The sequence below is a fragment of the Jaculus jaculus genome, chromosome 4 (assembly GCF_020740685.1).
Source record: "Jaculus jaculus isolate mJacJac1 chromosome 4, mJacJac1.mat.Y.cur, whole genome shotgun sequence".
In the NCBI taxonomy this organism is placed as follows: domain Eukaryota; kingdom Metazoa; phylum Chordata; class Mammalia; order Rodentia; family Dipodidae; genus Jaculus; species Jaculus jaculus.
The window spans coordinates 81,433,012-81,447,181 of NC_059105.1; the positions used below are offsets into that span (position 1 = coordinate 81,433,012).

The 14,170-nt window shown below is 37.7% G+C and overlaps 1 protein-coding gene across 3 annotated transcripts in view; it reads left to right on the top strand.

Moving 5' to 3' along the window:
* Window positions 1–14,170, top strand: part of Ccdc148 (coiled-coil domain containing 148) — a 293,794-nt gene that overhangs the window by 127,419 nt on the left and 152,205 nt on the right. For 2 of the 3 annotated variants that reach the window (XM_004651862.2, XM_045147876.1), the window contains exons 5-8: window positions 2,699–2,781; window positions 3,139–3,290; window positions 4,144–4,239; window positions 4,318–4,499. In XM_004651862.2, the coding sequence (XP_004651919.2) occupies window positions 2,699–2,781; window positions 3,139–3,290; window positions 4,144–4,239; window positions 4,318–4,499 (513 nt within the window). The remainder of the gene's footprint in view (window positions 1–2,698; window positions 2,782–3,138; window positions 3,291–4,143; window positions 4,240–4,317; window positions 4,500–14,170) is intronic. The other variant, XM_045147878.1, reaches the window with a different exon arrangement.

Below are 14,170 nucleotides of genomic sequence, written 5' to 3' on the forward strand. Positions count from 1 at the left end.
AAAAGCAACAGGTTATTTGAAAATGGTAAATCCAACCAAGAATACATACCCCATAACCTGCCCTGACAAGGAAAGAGAGATTAGCTTTTGCAGTACAGGCCTGTGTACCTGTTTTTGTTTTTGTTTTTTATTTTGTCAGCCTCCTTATCTTTTGGGGTAGCTTCCAATTTCACCAATTCTGAGTGCCCACCTTGATTCCTCTGTGTTGTGCTATGCAGCTGTACCTCTGACCAGCTTTGCTGTCTGTGCTGCCACTGAGGGCTGAATGCTAGAGGTTTGCAGTTCTGATGGTGGGGTATGGGAGAGTTCAGACTTCTGGAGTTGCTCACACTTTCAGTAGCTCTTTAGTTGATCTCAGTTGTCTTTCCTTTAGGTTTCTTAACTTTGCAAGAAGGCTGATGAAGTTGAAAAATCTGTTGCTTGGTCTCTGCTGCCTCCTGGCCCACCTGGCAGGACTGCGCCAGGCAAGCGCATGTGTGTGGATTTGGGACTGCGAGTGCCTCAGTGGGACTCTGGTCATTTTCCTCCTTTCTGCTGAGTCTTGGTCTCTCCGACTTCTCTGCTGTGTCTACGAATAACCTGTACTTCTTCACTTATCAGAAGAAGAGTGTATTTTGCTGGACTTTTGCTTAAATCCCTCCCTAGGTTGGTTTGGTGTGGCTCCTATGCCACCATCTTACCAGAAGTTCAAGACTCTTATGTTTTACTTGAAGCCTTATTTCAGGATCACAGACCTGAAAAAGATAAGGGCCTACCATAATGTTTAACTTCTGTTGAGGAATTCAGTGTGTGCCAACAAACAAAGCAAATACTTTCTGTGCTTGTCCTCATGGAATCTTCACAGTAATCCTTCCAGTGTCACAGATGAGACTTGTGTATTTTAGAGTTCAAGCTGCTTACTGAAAGTAAATAAGATGGTTTGTACAGAGCTAGGATTGCAACTTTTGCACCTACTTCCTGTATTCAATAATTTGGACCTGAACAGCTGTCTTTTCCCCTAATTGATCCAGACTTGCTAGTCAAGAAAAAAAAAAAAAGGTGAATGCTAACTTTAATTCCTTGCAATCTATACTTGGAAAACTAAAGCTTCCAATTACAAAATTATATGTAATAATAATGGGAGTAATTGAAAAAACCTAATAGTAGAATAACTTAAATTCCTTATGGATTTGGACACATTTTCTCAGGGGCATTTACTCCTTTGTTTCATTCTGCTGCCACAAAGGATGCAGAACACTTTTGTAACCATTTTTTAAATTATGTGTTAATCTACACAGTCTACCACATGCAGATAGGCCAGCCTAGTGAAGTCAGTTGTAATGAGTCTACTGAGTGTCAGAACCTCCAGTCACCTAGGAAGTGAGCCTGTAGGCATGCCTGTGAGGGATTGTCTTCATTAAGCTAACCAAGTAGCACCATTCCAAAGGCTTGGGTTCTAGACCATAAAAGGGAGAAAGAAAGTTAGGTGAGCAACCATATTCATTGTTGTTTCCTAACTGTTGATGCAATATGAACAGTTGGCTTCCCACTCTTGTTGCCATGCATTACCCTAGTATGGAATATATACTCCAAAAGTGTAAGCTGAAACAAACCCCTCCTTCCTTAAGATATTTCTTGTTAGATATTTGGTCACAGAAATAAGCAAAGTAACTACCACAGGTGTGTCAGAGTTCTCAGGAGTCTACTTTGAGTACAGACCTTATCCTTCCATAATCGTGTCAGTGTTCTGGGTGAATAATATGTCCTCTCACAACCCTGTGGCCTCCTGCTTCTGGCTTGTTGTATGCTCTCCTGGGGTCTCCTGGGTCCTTAAAATATGAGCAAGCTAAGCTGCTTAAGCAACGTTTCTGAAATAAATTTTGATTTGATTTCATGGTAATGTACCTATTCTCTCTGTAACACCTATAAGTGCTATCTTAAAAATAAATCTGGCAAATTCTACCTTCTGGGAAAATAATGAAGTATAATTCACAATAGTACCCCATCTTTATACATATGCATAGAAAGTGAACTGGCCTATGAAGATACCTATGTGCATGTATATAGGAATCCTGAAGATGATACTATGAAAGCTATTTAAAAATATTTACAAAACTTAGCCAAGTGTGGTGGTACATGCCTTTAATCCCAGCACTTGGGAGGCAGAGGTAGGAGGATCACCATGAGTTTGAGGCCACCCTGAGGCTAATTCCACATCAGCCTGAGCTAGAGTGAAACCCTACCTCAAATAACAAAAGAAGACTAAATTTACAAAACGTAATACTACTCAACCCCTCTCCACAAGGTACAGTGTAAAGTGTTAAATCTTCCATTACTACAACCATACAAACTACATATAGCCAAAGGAAAGAACCTGTTTGCAAAAGTATGAAGATGACTGTTGTACCACAGTATTGTATTTATTGCTACTTTTTATCTTATTCCATTTAAATATTATATTTCAATTATTCTACATCAAAAGCCTGAGATTTCATAGACTGCCCTAGGCCCTGGGAGCACTTGGAGGAGTGTGTCTGGAGCCCAGGACGGGCCTCTGCTCAGGCCATTACTCCTGCCCATACGAAGAACTTAGAATATGGTTTGAATAAACAAAGAGATAAAATCATATTAGACTGCACACTTCTACTCCGTTTGGTTTTAAAACCTGTGTTGTGTGTGTATGAATGTAAAAAATTGATTGAGATCATGTCTGTTTCAGATGTAAATTGGAATCTGAAATAAAATCTTTTCTCACTGAAGAGAACATTGGAAATGAATGCCTTTGTGACTTTATGACTTTTGGTGAGCTTTTTTTTTGGATCCTATATTTTTAAAGGGGTTGGAATTAATAACATTTCATGCTCTTTGTTTTGTTTTGTTTTGTTTTGTTTTGTTTTTTTCATGCTAGGGTCTCATTCTAGGTCGGGCTGATCTGGAATTCACTATGAGTCTCAGGGTGGCTTTGAACTCATGGAGATCCTCCTACCTCTGCCTCCTGAGTGCTGGGATTAAAGGTGTGCACCACCACACCCAGCTCTCATGCTCTTTTAACATTAACAAATATTTGTTTTTTTCCCCCCTAAGGGAATTTACAGATCTGTTATTTACTTAAACTTAAAACAATAATGTTTTTCCTTCATTCATTTTTCTTCACTGTAGAGCAAGAACTAAGTGAACAGTGGTGCATGTATCTTAAAAATGTGATCAATCCTATGAACCAGCTGCGAATGGACCTCAAGTACAGACAGCACTGCTCTCTACAGCCGTTGTACCCTCATGCACAGATTAGCCCAGCCAACGTCCTGGAAGAGGTCAGTAAGTTTTCCTTTTTTCTTCTTTTTCTGGAATAATATCGTACTTCATTTTTGTTCCTGCCCCCAGTACAGGAAGATCAATCTTCCAGAGGCTCCTGTTGCCCTTAGCTCCTCCTACCCATCCAACCCCCTTCCTGCCTCTTCAGTTACATGTCCTGTGTGACACTGTCCCTTTTCCCAAGAGCTTGGTCCCACAGAGGCTGGCCTCCTTTCTGTGCCACCCACTTGCCCAGTTTATTACTGTCTCATGGTCTTTATGTCAGCCTTCTCCCCTTTCTGCCATTGTAGGCCTGATAAACCATAGGCATCTCTATCCCACTACTCAGGCTTTTTCCTGATACCTTCTTGTGTATTTAATTGTTGCTAGTTTGATCACAGTCTCTCCTCCACAGAGTGCAAGCCTCATCAGTATTGAGCTAGGTGAAGGGTTTGAACTTTACTTGCTCTACATCTCAGCTCTTCTATACTGCTATATTTTTTCATACATGATAAGAAAAGTTTTAAATCTATTCTAGCAGGGGACTGGAGGCAAAGCTGCCAAGTGAGAGGGTGACTGAAGTCTTACCATAACCAATTTCAAATGCAGGTTCAGGGTGGCTTTGGACACACAGTGAGCCCCCATGTTAGGTTATGTGTCTGGATGCCTCATGGAGGCTGGTTTGTCTGAGTACTGCCTGGCTGGTGTCTCTTTCACAAATGTTCAAAGGAATTTTCCATCTTCTGTTTTTAGGGTTTTTTTTTTAACCTGTTAGTAGCTTCTGAGACTAATTCTTATGTCTTTAAAAAGAAGTAATATTGGGTGAGTTGCAGTCATATATACCTTACCTATTCTACAAATCACTTCCAGTAGGTTGGCTTTGTGAAGAAACAATCAAATGCTGTCTTTGAAAAACTGAAGCTGGAACAACAGAAAATAGAAAATGATCTTGTGTGCTGGACTAGGAAGGTACATGTTATGTGGCTAGTCATTTATTCATTTGCAATTTTTTCATTCTTCTTAAGTAAGTTAATCATATTTTTTCAGATATTTGATTATTCTTCAGATGAAAATGCTAACCTGCTCAGTGAACTGCCCACAGAATTAGAAGCTTTGGAATGTCCATACCCTGATCTGAAATCTTCCATCTTTAATGAGTTCTATAATTTTATGGAAAAATATCAAAAGAAACTTCAAGATTTTGATCTGCAGTTAGAAGTCATACACAGGTGATAAGATATAAATTCTTGAGTCCTGTAGATATTTTATGCCAAATTTTAATCTGTTCAGTGTTACTGTACAGCTTTTTTAGTAATATAACCATAACATAACAATAACATAACAACATGAAATTTATAACCCATATTCAGATTCCCTCATTTATGCCCCGTAGTATTTTTTCACATTTTTTTCAATCCAATATTAATTCATACATGCATTTGATTATATCTGTTTCTTTTATTCTGGAAAAGAGGGTCACTATACTTCTGATTTAATGTGTCATAGTTATCATATGATTATAATATATCCAATAATGTTTTGATTGGCTTTGTTGTATGAAAAGGGTGTTTTGTTTGGTTTCATTTTGTGCTGTTAGGGATCTAATCCAGGCCCTGTACATGCAAAGTGCTCTCACACTGAACCATACCCTTAACCATTTTTCTTTTTTTTTTTACTTCCTATTAGCGTCTCACTCTAGCCCAGGCTGACCTGGAACTCAAGGCTGTCCTCCAGCCTCCACCTCCCAAGTGCTGAAATTAAAGGCTTATGCCACGATGCCTGGCTGCTATTGGTTTGTGAGACAGAGTCTCCTCATTTTGTAACCCAGAAGGGACTAGAACTTGATCTGTAGTATAAGATGGCCTCAAACTTTTGATTCTCCTGCTTTAGCCTCCCAAGTGCTAGAATTGCACACATGTACCACCATACCCAACTAAAGATTTTTGATTGTTTTGCTATTAAATTTTTTTGACATGAAGAATTATAAAATTTTTATAAAAATTTTAAGGCTTATAAGGCTCAAATATAATGAAAACCCCCTTCTTATTTTTGCTTCTGTATGGCACAGGATGTAACACTAGGTTTCAAATATGAAATTTTAGTAAGTACAATTTCTTATTTCAACATATACAACCCTTCTATAGTGAAAATTTACAAATCAACACTAATAGTCAACTCTAATGAATAGCATATCTATCAAGTTATGTTACTTACAATCATTTGTGATTTTGTGCTATGGTGAATAAAGTACGTTTTCTAAATTAAAAAAAAATTCTTATACATGTTAAATTTCCTTTTAGAGAGCAGAGTTTTGATTATATCTTGAGAATTATATTTGTCTTTTGAGAGACAAATAAAATATTCAGAAATTTAAAATCCAATCTTGGCTGTGGTCCTCTTCTTTGGTGTCCTCTGGGGTATAATTCACATAATAGACAAAAGATATTATGCCACCTTGGCCTACCTTATATGGACTGTCTCTACATGAAATTTTTATGGGACATTTTATAGGAAAACTATGTCTGGTTCTATAATATTGGCCTCAAAATTTCCCCAAAGAGCTTATATCTTAAAAGAAAGGAAAATTACAGAAGAGAACAATTTATAACAAACTAAAACCAACAGTATGTAATTCTGAAATCTTAACTCTTCAGACACAGCTGACATAGTCAATCCTGGATGAAGACAGGGCTTTCTGACCTTGGCTCCTCTAACACTTCTGTGGAATATTCTCCTGAGAGTCCCTCTTTCCCTCCTTCTTTCCTTCACTTTCTTCCTTCCCACCTTGCAATGATGCTCAGAAATGAATGGCCATTCTGTCATGTAAACATTTGATTGATTAATAATTACCCTTGAATTGTAGCCCACTCACAGGGAAGCTTTAGCTCACCATACTTCATTTGCTTTTCTAATTGTAAAGTGAATACCTCTCCCCCAACCCATCCCAACCTTGGCATAGACTTGTCAGAGCTCATCAGGTAAGAGGAAGATGGTTTTATTTGGGAGGAAGAAACACTGTAATCAGGTTGATTAGCCCTAGCTACTAAGGAAGCAAATCTGATTTTGTCCTTTTAAATCAATCTGGACTCTGACCTTCCCTCCTAGACAACACTTTGTCCTGCTGAGAAAGCTGGTTTCAAATAGGGAAAGGCCTGCTTTAGCAGTCTACAGTAGCATCTGTCCAGTAAGACCATCTATCCCAGCCTACTTACCTACCTTGTCAAAAATCTGAACCCAGTTTTGTTCTTCTTTCCTTTAAATTGTGCCACTTAGAAAAGTAGATTCTCACAACTCCACTGAAATGACTGAAGATTAAGTAGAGAATCTGCATATGTGGGTTTCTGCAGGGGAGGGGGGGCGGGTTGAAATAAAGTAGGCAGGCTTGTGGGAGAAAGGAAAGTTCACTGTGGGGTTTGGAGAAATGGTAAGGTTCAATATTCTAAGAAAGGAGGCTGAGTGATTAGATCAGAAACCTCTTCTGGGCAAAGTAATTTATTAGCTACATTTGTATCACTGGCACCTAGCACATTCTGTACAGAGCATCTTCTAAGCAGTTGAGTTGAATTGCTGGTGAAAACAATGAAGGAAAGTGGCAAGCCGTTATGGGGGCAGTTGAAATCCACTTTGGAGAAACATAAGGCTCATAAATTCTAGTTTAATAGTCTGCATATAATTACCCAGAATGCATTATATGTAATTGATGATGTGTTTTACTTGATGAATATTTATCGAATAATCCTTAATATGCAGAAGTCTCTGTTAAACTCCTTGGAAGGAGTTTTAACAGATAGATTAGTCTAGAATATGGTCATGCCTCTGAGAAGACATGTGTTATGTGGTAAGAAACACATAATTATGTACCCTGACCAAATGGAACTTAGAGGCAAACATTAATTGAAGAAAATGGGAATATGCTAGGAGTGGATAATGAAACATCTGATAAAGAGAGTGAGTTTTCAGGACTTGTTTCTTTGAGGAAAAAAAGTTTGAATAAGTTCAGAGATGGTTCACAGCAGTGTTCTGTGACTGGTGTGTAGCAGAGCATATAAGTATACTGTTCTAATTAGTACAGTGAATTACACATTCAATTATACTACTAATTGACCTTCTAATTTGCCAGGATCTGCTTAACTTTAATATGACTATTTCCTCTTTTGGTTCTAGTTATCAAGTCTCATAAGGATTATCATGTACTATGCATGCATGTGTACATCTGTGGGAATGAGTGTGTACATACCTAACAAGGCTATTAGTCCGCATTGTCATCTTAAATCAGTGTGACTTGAAATTTAATTGTTTGCAACTAACAACCGCCCTAATTTAACACAATTACTGCCCAAGTTCCATAGTTTATGTTAGAGTCATAATCCTCCCAATCCCAGTTATTCTGCACTTTCTAACTTTATTTGTTATTAAACAATTTGTTTCTATAGAGCAGCTTGGTAGACTATTCACTCCCAAAGTGTATAATCTTCATTCCAATAGTGTGCATATCTCAAGAATATGTCATCCAAAGGTAGTTGATTGTGTATACACTGATTTGTTTTTATAGTGGTTCATTACAGCAGTGAAAGGCTGAACAAAAACCTTTATAGGACTTTTATTATGTTATGTCCATATAATGTATGCTACCAATAAAAACCAGTGTGAAAACTTACATTTGCTAACCTAGGACAATAGCCAAGAGTTAGAGTGAAGGAAAAATTTGAGCAAGCAAAGTAATGTGTGATGCATGTTGTGTAAAACAGAGAGCAGTAAACATGAGCATGCTAACACATACATTTTTGTGTGTCTAAAACAACACACATAAAACATTGAAAAACATTCTTTTCCTCTGGGGAGGAAGGCAAGATGCCTGAAAGATGAAGTATGAGGCAGAATTTTCATTGATTCCCTTCTGTGATTTTGATTTTTAACTATTTTAGTAAATTTTCTATTATAAAGCAAGTGTTTCAATCAACTATTAACTGTATATGAATTCTTAGGGAAGGTTGATGCCCCAAGGGCCCCTCCATTGACAGACCCAATCTTGACCAGATACAGCTGTTGTGAGTTCAAGAGTACAATAGCCATGACATAGTCAGAAGTTAGTTAAGACAAATACATCTTTTAAACTTTTTATTGATAACTTCCATAAATATAGACAATATACCATGATCATAATCCCTTCCTATCACTCCTGTTTTTCCCCTCCCAAGCCCCTCCACTGAATCCCTTCTTCTTTTCGACTAGTCTCTCTTCTATTTTGATGCCATCAATTTTTCCTCTTGTTATGCATGTCTTTTGTAGGTCTTGTGCCAAGTCACTATAAGGCTATGAGTATCAAGGCTACTTTGTGTTTGAATGATAGCATTGTAGGCAATCCTCCCCTACTTTTGGCTCTGACCTTCTTTCTGCCACTTCTCCTGCAATGATCCCGAACTGGGAGAATGTGATAGGTCTTGAGGAATTGAACCCAGGCTCTCAGGCTTTTAACAGATGAACCATCTGCCTCCAGCCCCTGAATCCCTTCTTCCAAAGGAATTTTTCATGATAGCTAACATAATTATATTCTTATTTTTACAAGTATTACATCCACATCCTACAATCAAAGAAGTCTAGATTCTTAACCACTCAAATAAGCAATCACGGCATATGATTTTACCCAGGAGATGAGATTATAAATATTTTTGACGTTGGAGAGATCATTGATATTTAACAAATACCTACTACATTCATGATAAATGCACATTATTTCAACCCTCAATCTATCCTTTTCTAAAAGCTATATATTTCCAGGTGCAACACACACCTGTAGTCTTGGCACTTGGGAGGTTGAATCAGGATGACTGAATTTGAGACTAACCTGGACTACATAGTCAGACCCTGTCACAGACAGGCACACAGACAGATAGACAAAGAAGCTCTATTTCACACATGAGGAAACTGCAGCTCAATGGAAGGAGTACAGTTTCCCTCATTTCTGAGCAAGTAGTGATTCCATGGACTAGTTGAACACTTTCCCTTCCTTCTTCTGCACAGCTTTAAGCATTTATACATTGCCAGGAAGCTGGTAAGCCAGGCTGAGTTTTAGATCAGTGATTTAATGGAAATATGTGAACCACACATTAATATTAAACTTTTAATTAGTTGTATTAAAAATTAAAGCAAAAATGGTGAAATTCATTTTCAAATATAATTTAACTTAATATTACCAAAATACTATAATTACCATATATAACCATATATAACTAATATTTAAAATTCTTAGTTGAGATAGTGAAATCCTCTTTTTTTCACACACAGTTTTGAAGTCTTTACTTGTAGAAGAGCATCTTGATTGGTCACATGTGGCCAGTATGTTAGAGAGCCCAGTTTAAAGGAAGGTCTGATTTACTAAGACACATTTTAAAAACAATTTAGTAAATGAACCTCATCCTTTATTTATCATGTTGGCAAAGCTATTTAGATTCTATTTGGGCTGTATTTCATTACTAACATGAAGGCAAGTTTAATTGCTTGTTTTAGACTCAGATGAGATTGTGGCTTTAATTTCCTAACATTTGGATGAATTAATCATATAGATGAGACATAACTGTGTGATGCTCCATGTAGCTATGTCAGATCTGAAGTCACTATGTAAAAAACTATAGAGCAATAACAAGTCATTTCTCCTTTATTGTTGGTAGGCATACTAAATTTTAAAATGTAGGCTCATAATTAATATTCTAAGATCTGAAACTGAATGCTATTTAAAGTCCACAGTAACTTTAATCATTTTGCTGCCCCACATACACAGTCATTTCAATTTATTCCATTGACAATATTCAACAGACATTTAGCACATTATAAGCATTTAATTTTCTTGTTTTTTGTTTTGTATTTTTAAAATTTGTTGTTTATTGTTATTTATTTCTTTGAAATTGACAAAGAGAGAAAGAATGGACACGCCAGGGCCTCCAGCCACTGCAAACAAACTCCAGATGCATGTGCCCCTTGTGCATCTGGCTAATGTGGGTCCTGGGGAATTGAGCCTTGAACCAGGGTCCTTAGGCTTCACAGGCAAGCGTTTAACTGCTAAGCCATCTCTCCAGGCCTGTTTTGTATTTTTTTAAGATAGGGTCTCACTCTAGCTCAGTCTGACCTGGAATTCACTATGGAGTTTCAGGGTGGCCTTGAACTCATGGCGATCCTCCTGCCTCTGCCTCCCAGAGTGCTGGGATTAAAGGTGAGCACCACTATGCCTGCCCAAGCATTTAATTTTTGTTAAGTATAGTTTATTTATTTATTTGAGAGAGAGAAACAGAATGGGCATACCAGGGCCTCTAACCACTGCAAACAAACTCTAGATGCATGCTTCCCCTTGTGCATCTGGCTTAATGGGCCCTGGAGAATAGAACCAGGACCCTTTAGCTTTGCAGGCAAATGCCTTAACCACTAAGCCATCTCTCCAGCCCAAAATTTGATTTTTTTATATTATTATTTTACTATAGAAATAATTACATTTAGTACAGAAGAATTTGAAAGTAGGGCTGGAAAGATGGCTTAGCAGTTAAGGAGCTTGCCTGCAAAACTTAAGGACTCATAAGCCGGGCATGGTGGCGCACGCCTTTAATCCCAGCATTTGGGAGGCAGGGGTGGGAGGATTGCCATGAGTTCAAGGCGACCCTGAGACTCCATAGTGAATTCCAGGTCAGCCTGGGCTAGAGTGAGACCCTACCTCGAAAAAACAAAAAAAAAAAAACCAAAACTTAAGGACTCATGGTCAACTCTTCAGATCCCACAGAAGCCAGACACAGAGTGACGCAAGCACACAAGGTCACACTGGCACACAAGGGGCCACACACATCTGGAGTTCGATTGTAGTGACTGGAAGCCCTGGAACACCAATTGTCACCCTCTTTCTGTCTTTCACTCTTGCATTAAAAAGGGCAATCTATTTGGCTTACCTCAAAAGAAAAAAAAGAATTTAAAAGTAGAGATAAGAAAAGATAAAAACTGTAAGCTAATCTGAGTTTCTAGTGCCAGTGATACAGAAAAAGTTTTCTAAATTTCAGATATATATTATTTAATGTATGTGCCACACACATATATGTATGTATGTATACATAAACATATATAACACATGTCAAAGTAAACTATTATCTATTGCTCATAAACATGAATTGGAATAAAACCCAGCATTAGAAGACAACACTCAAGAAAAGGTATGGCCTCATAAATACATTAAAGAATGTTTAAAAAATACAGATGCTAATTCCTTTGTCTGTTGCTAATAGATACATGAGAGAAGAGAGAGGAGGGGAAGAAGGTAACAGAGACAGAGACAGAAAGAAAACAAGATTGAGAGCTGACCTATCCTTTGTTGATGAGGGTGTAAGTTGGCATTTGAACCTCTATTACCAGCTGTCATTCTGTCCTATAAATGTTATCTTAGAGCCATTGGCAAGGTTAAGTTTCAGGGCATGCCCAGTCTCTAATTTTACATTTGCATTTGGATTGGTTGTATGTCAAAAGAGGTTAATAAAGGGGGAAGTTTTCAGAAAGAACATCGTAATTCTTAGTCTTCCTTTGGTTAGATGACCCAGTTATCCCATATCCAGGATACTTCATGTCCCACTTCCAGGCTAGAATTTATCTGTGTCTGTGGTGGTGGGAGGGCAATAGTAATAGAAAATTACCTATTTTATCATGTATCTTTTTAAAAAAATAAACTCACCAAATTACTAGCATTTGGTTTTACAATCTTTCATGTCAGAAACCACATTTGGTGGTTATTTGACCTATTTTGGGTTTGTTGTGAGAATAAAATAGGTATTTAATTCCTCTTGCATGTGGTGGAATGCATTTAACCAAAAGCAAACAGGTGTGTGCTTTATAGGACATCCCACAAAGTATCTCAGAATTTGTTTTTTTTTTTTTGTCTTTTTTTTTTTTTTAATTTTTATTAACATTTTCCATGATTATAAAATATATCCCATGGTAATTCCCTCCCTCCCACCCCCACACTTTCCCCTTTGAAATTCCATTCTCAATCATATTACCTCCCCATCTCAATCATTGTAATTACATATTTACAATATCAACCTATTAAGTATCCTCCTCCCTTCCTTTCTCCACCCTTTATGTCTCCTTTTCAACTTACTGGCCTCTGCTACTAAGTATTTTCATTCTCACACAGAAGCCCAGTCATCTGTAGCTAGGATCCCCATATGAGGGAGAACATGTGGCGCTTGGCTTTCTGGGCCTGGGTTACCTGACTTAGTATAATCCTTTCCAGGTCCATCCATTTTTCTGCAAATTTCATAACTTCATTTTTCTTTACCGCTGAGTAGAACTCCATTGTATAAATGTACCACATCTTCATTATGCACTCATCTGTTGAGGGGCATCTAGGCTGGTTCCATTTCCCAGCTATTATAAATTGAGCAGCAATAAACATGGTTGAGCATGTACTTCTAAGGAAATGAGATGAGTCCTTTGGATATATGCCTAGGAGTGCTATAGCTGGGTCATATGGTAGATCAATCTCTAGCTGCTTTAGGAACCTCCACACTGTTTTCCACAATGGCTGGACCAGATTGCATTCCCACCAGCAGTGCAGAAGGGTTCCTTTTTTTCCACATCCCCGCCAACATTTATGATCATTTGTTTTCATGATGGTGGCCAATCTGACAGGAGTGAGATGGAATCTCAATGTAGTTTTAATCTGCATTTCCCTGATGACTAGTGACGTAGAACATTTTTTTAGGTGCTTATATGCCATTCGTATTTCTTCCTTTGAGAACTCTCTATTTAGCTCCTTAGCCCATTTTTTGATTGGCTTGTTTGATTCCTTATTAGTTAACTTTTTGAGTTCTTTGTATATCCTAGATATTAATCCTCTATCAGATATATAGCTGGCGAAGATTTTTTCCCATTCTGTAGGTTGCCTCTTTGCTTTTTTCACTGTGTCCTTTGCGGTGCAAAATCTTTGTAATTTCATTAGGTCCCAGTGGTTAATCTGTGGTTTTATTGCCTGAGCAATTGGGGTTGTATTCAGAAAGTCTTTGCCAAGACCAATATGTTGAAGGGTTTCCCCTACTTTTTCCTCTAGCAGTTTCAAAGTTTCTTGTCTGATGTTAAGGTCTTTAATCCATTTGGACTTAATTCTTGTGCATGGCGAGAGAGAAGAATCTATTTTCATCCTTCTGCAGATATTTATCCAGTTTTCAAAACACCATTTGCTGAAGAGGCTGGCTCTTCTCCAATGAGTATTTTTGGCATTTTTATCGAATATCAGGTGGCTATAGCTACTTGGGCTTACATCTGGGTCCTCTATTCTGTTCCACTGATCTACATGTCTGTTTTTGTGCCAGTACCATGCTGTTTTTGTTACTATGGCTCTGTAGTATAGGTTAAAATCAGGTATGGTGATACCACCAGCCTCTTTTTTGTTGCTCAGTATTATTTTAGATATTCGAGGTTTTTTATGATTCCAAATGAATTTTTGGATTGTTTTTTCTATTTCCATGAAGAAAGCCTTTGGAATTTTGATAGGGATTGCATTAAATGTGTAGATTGCTTTAGGTAAGATTGCCATTTTCACAATATTGATTCTTCCAATCCAGGAACAGGGGATGTTTCTCCACTTTCTAGTGTCTTCTGCAATTTCTCGCTTGAGTGTTTTAAAGTTCTCATTGTATAGATTCTTTACTTCCTTAGTTAGGTTTATTCCAAGGTATTTTATTTTTTTTGATGCAATTGTGAATGGGAGTGATTCTCTGATTTCATCCTCTGTGTGTTTGTTGTTAGCATATACGAAGGCTACTGATTTCTGTGTATTTATTTTGTATCCTGCTACATTGCTGTAGGTTTTGATCAGCTCTAACAGTTTGCTAGTAGAGTCTTTAGGGTCCTTTATGTATAGAATCATGTCATC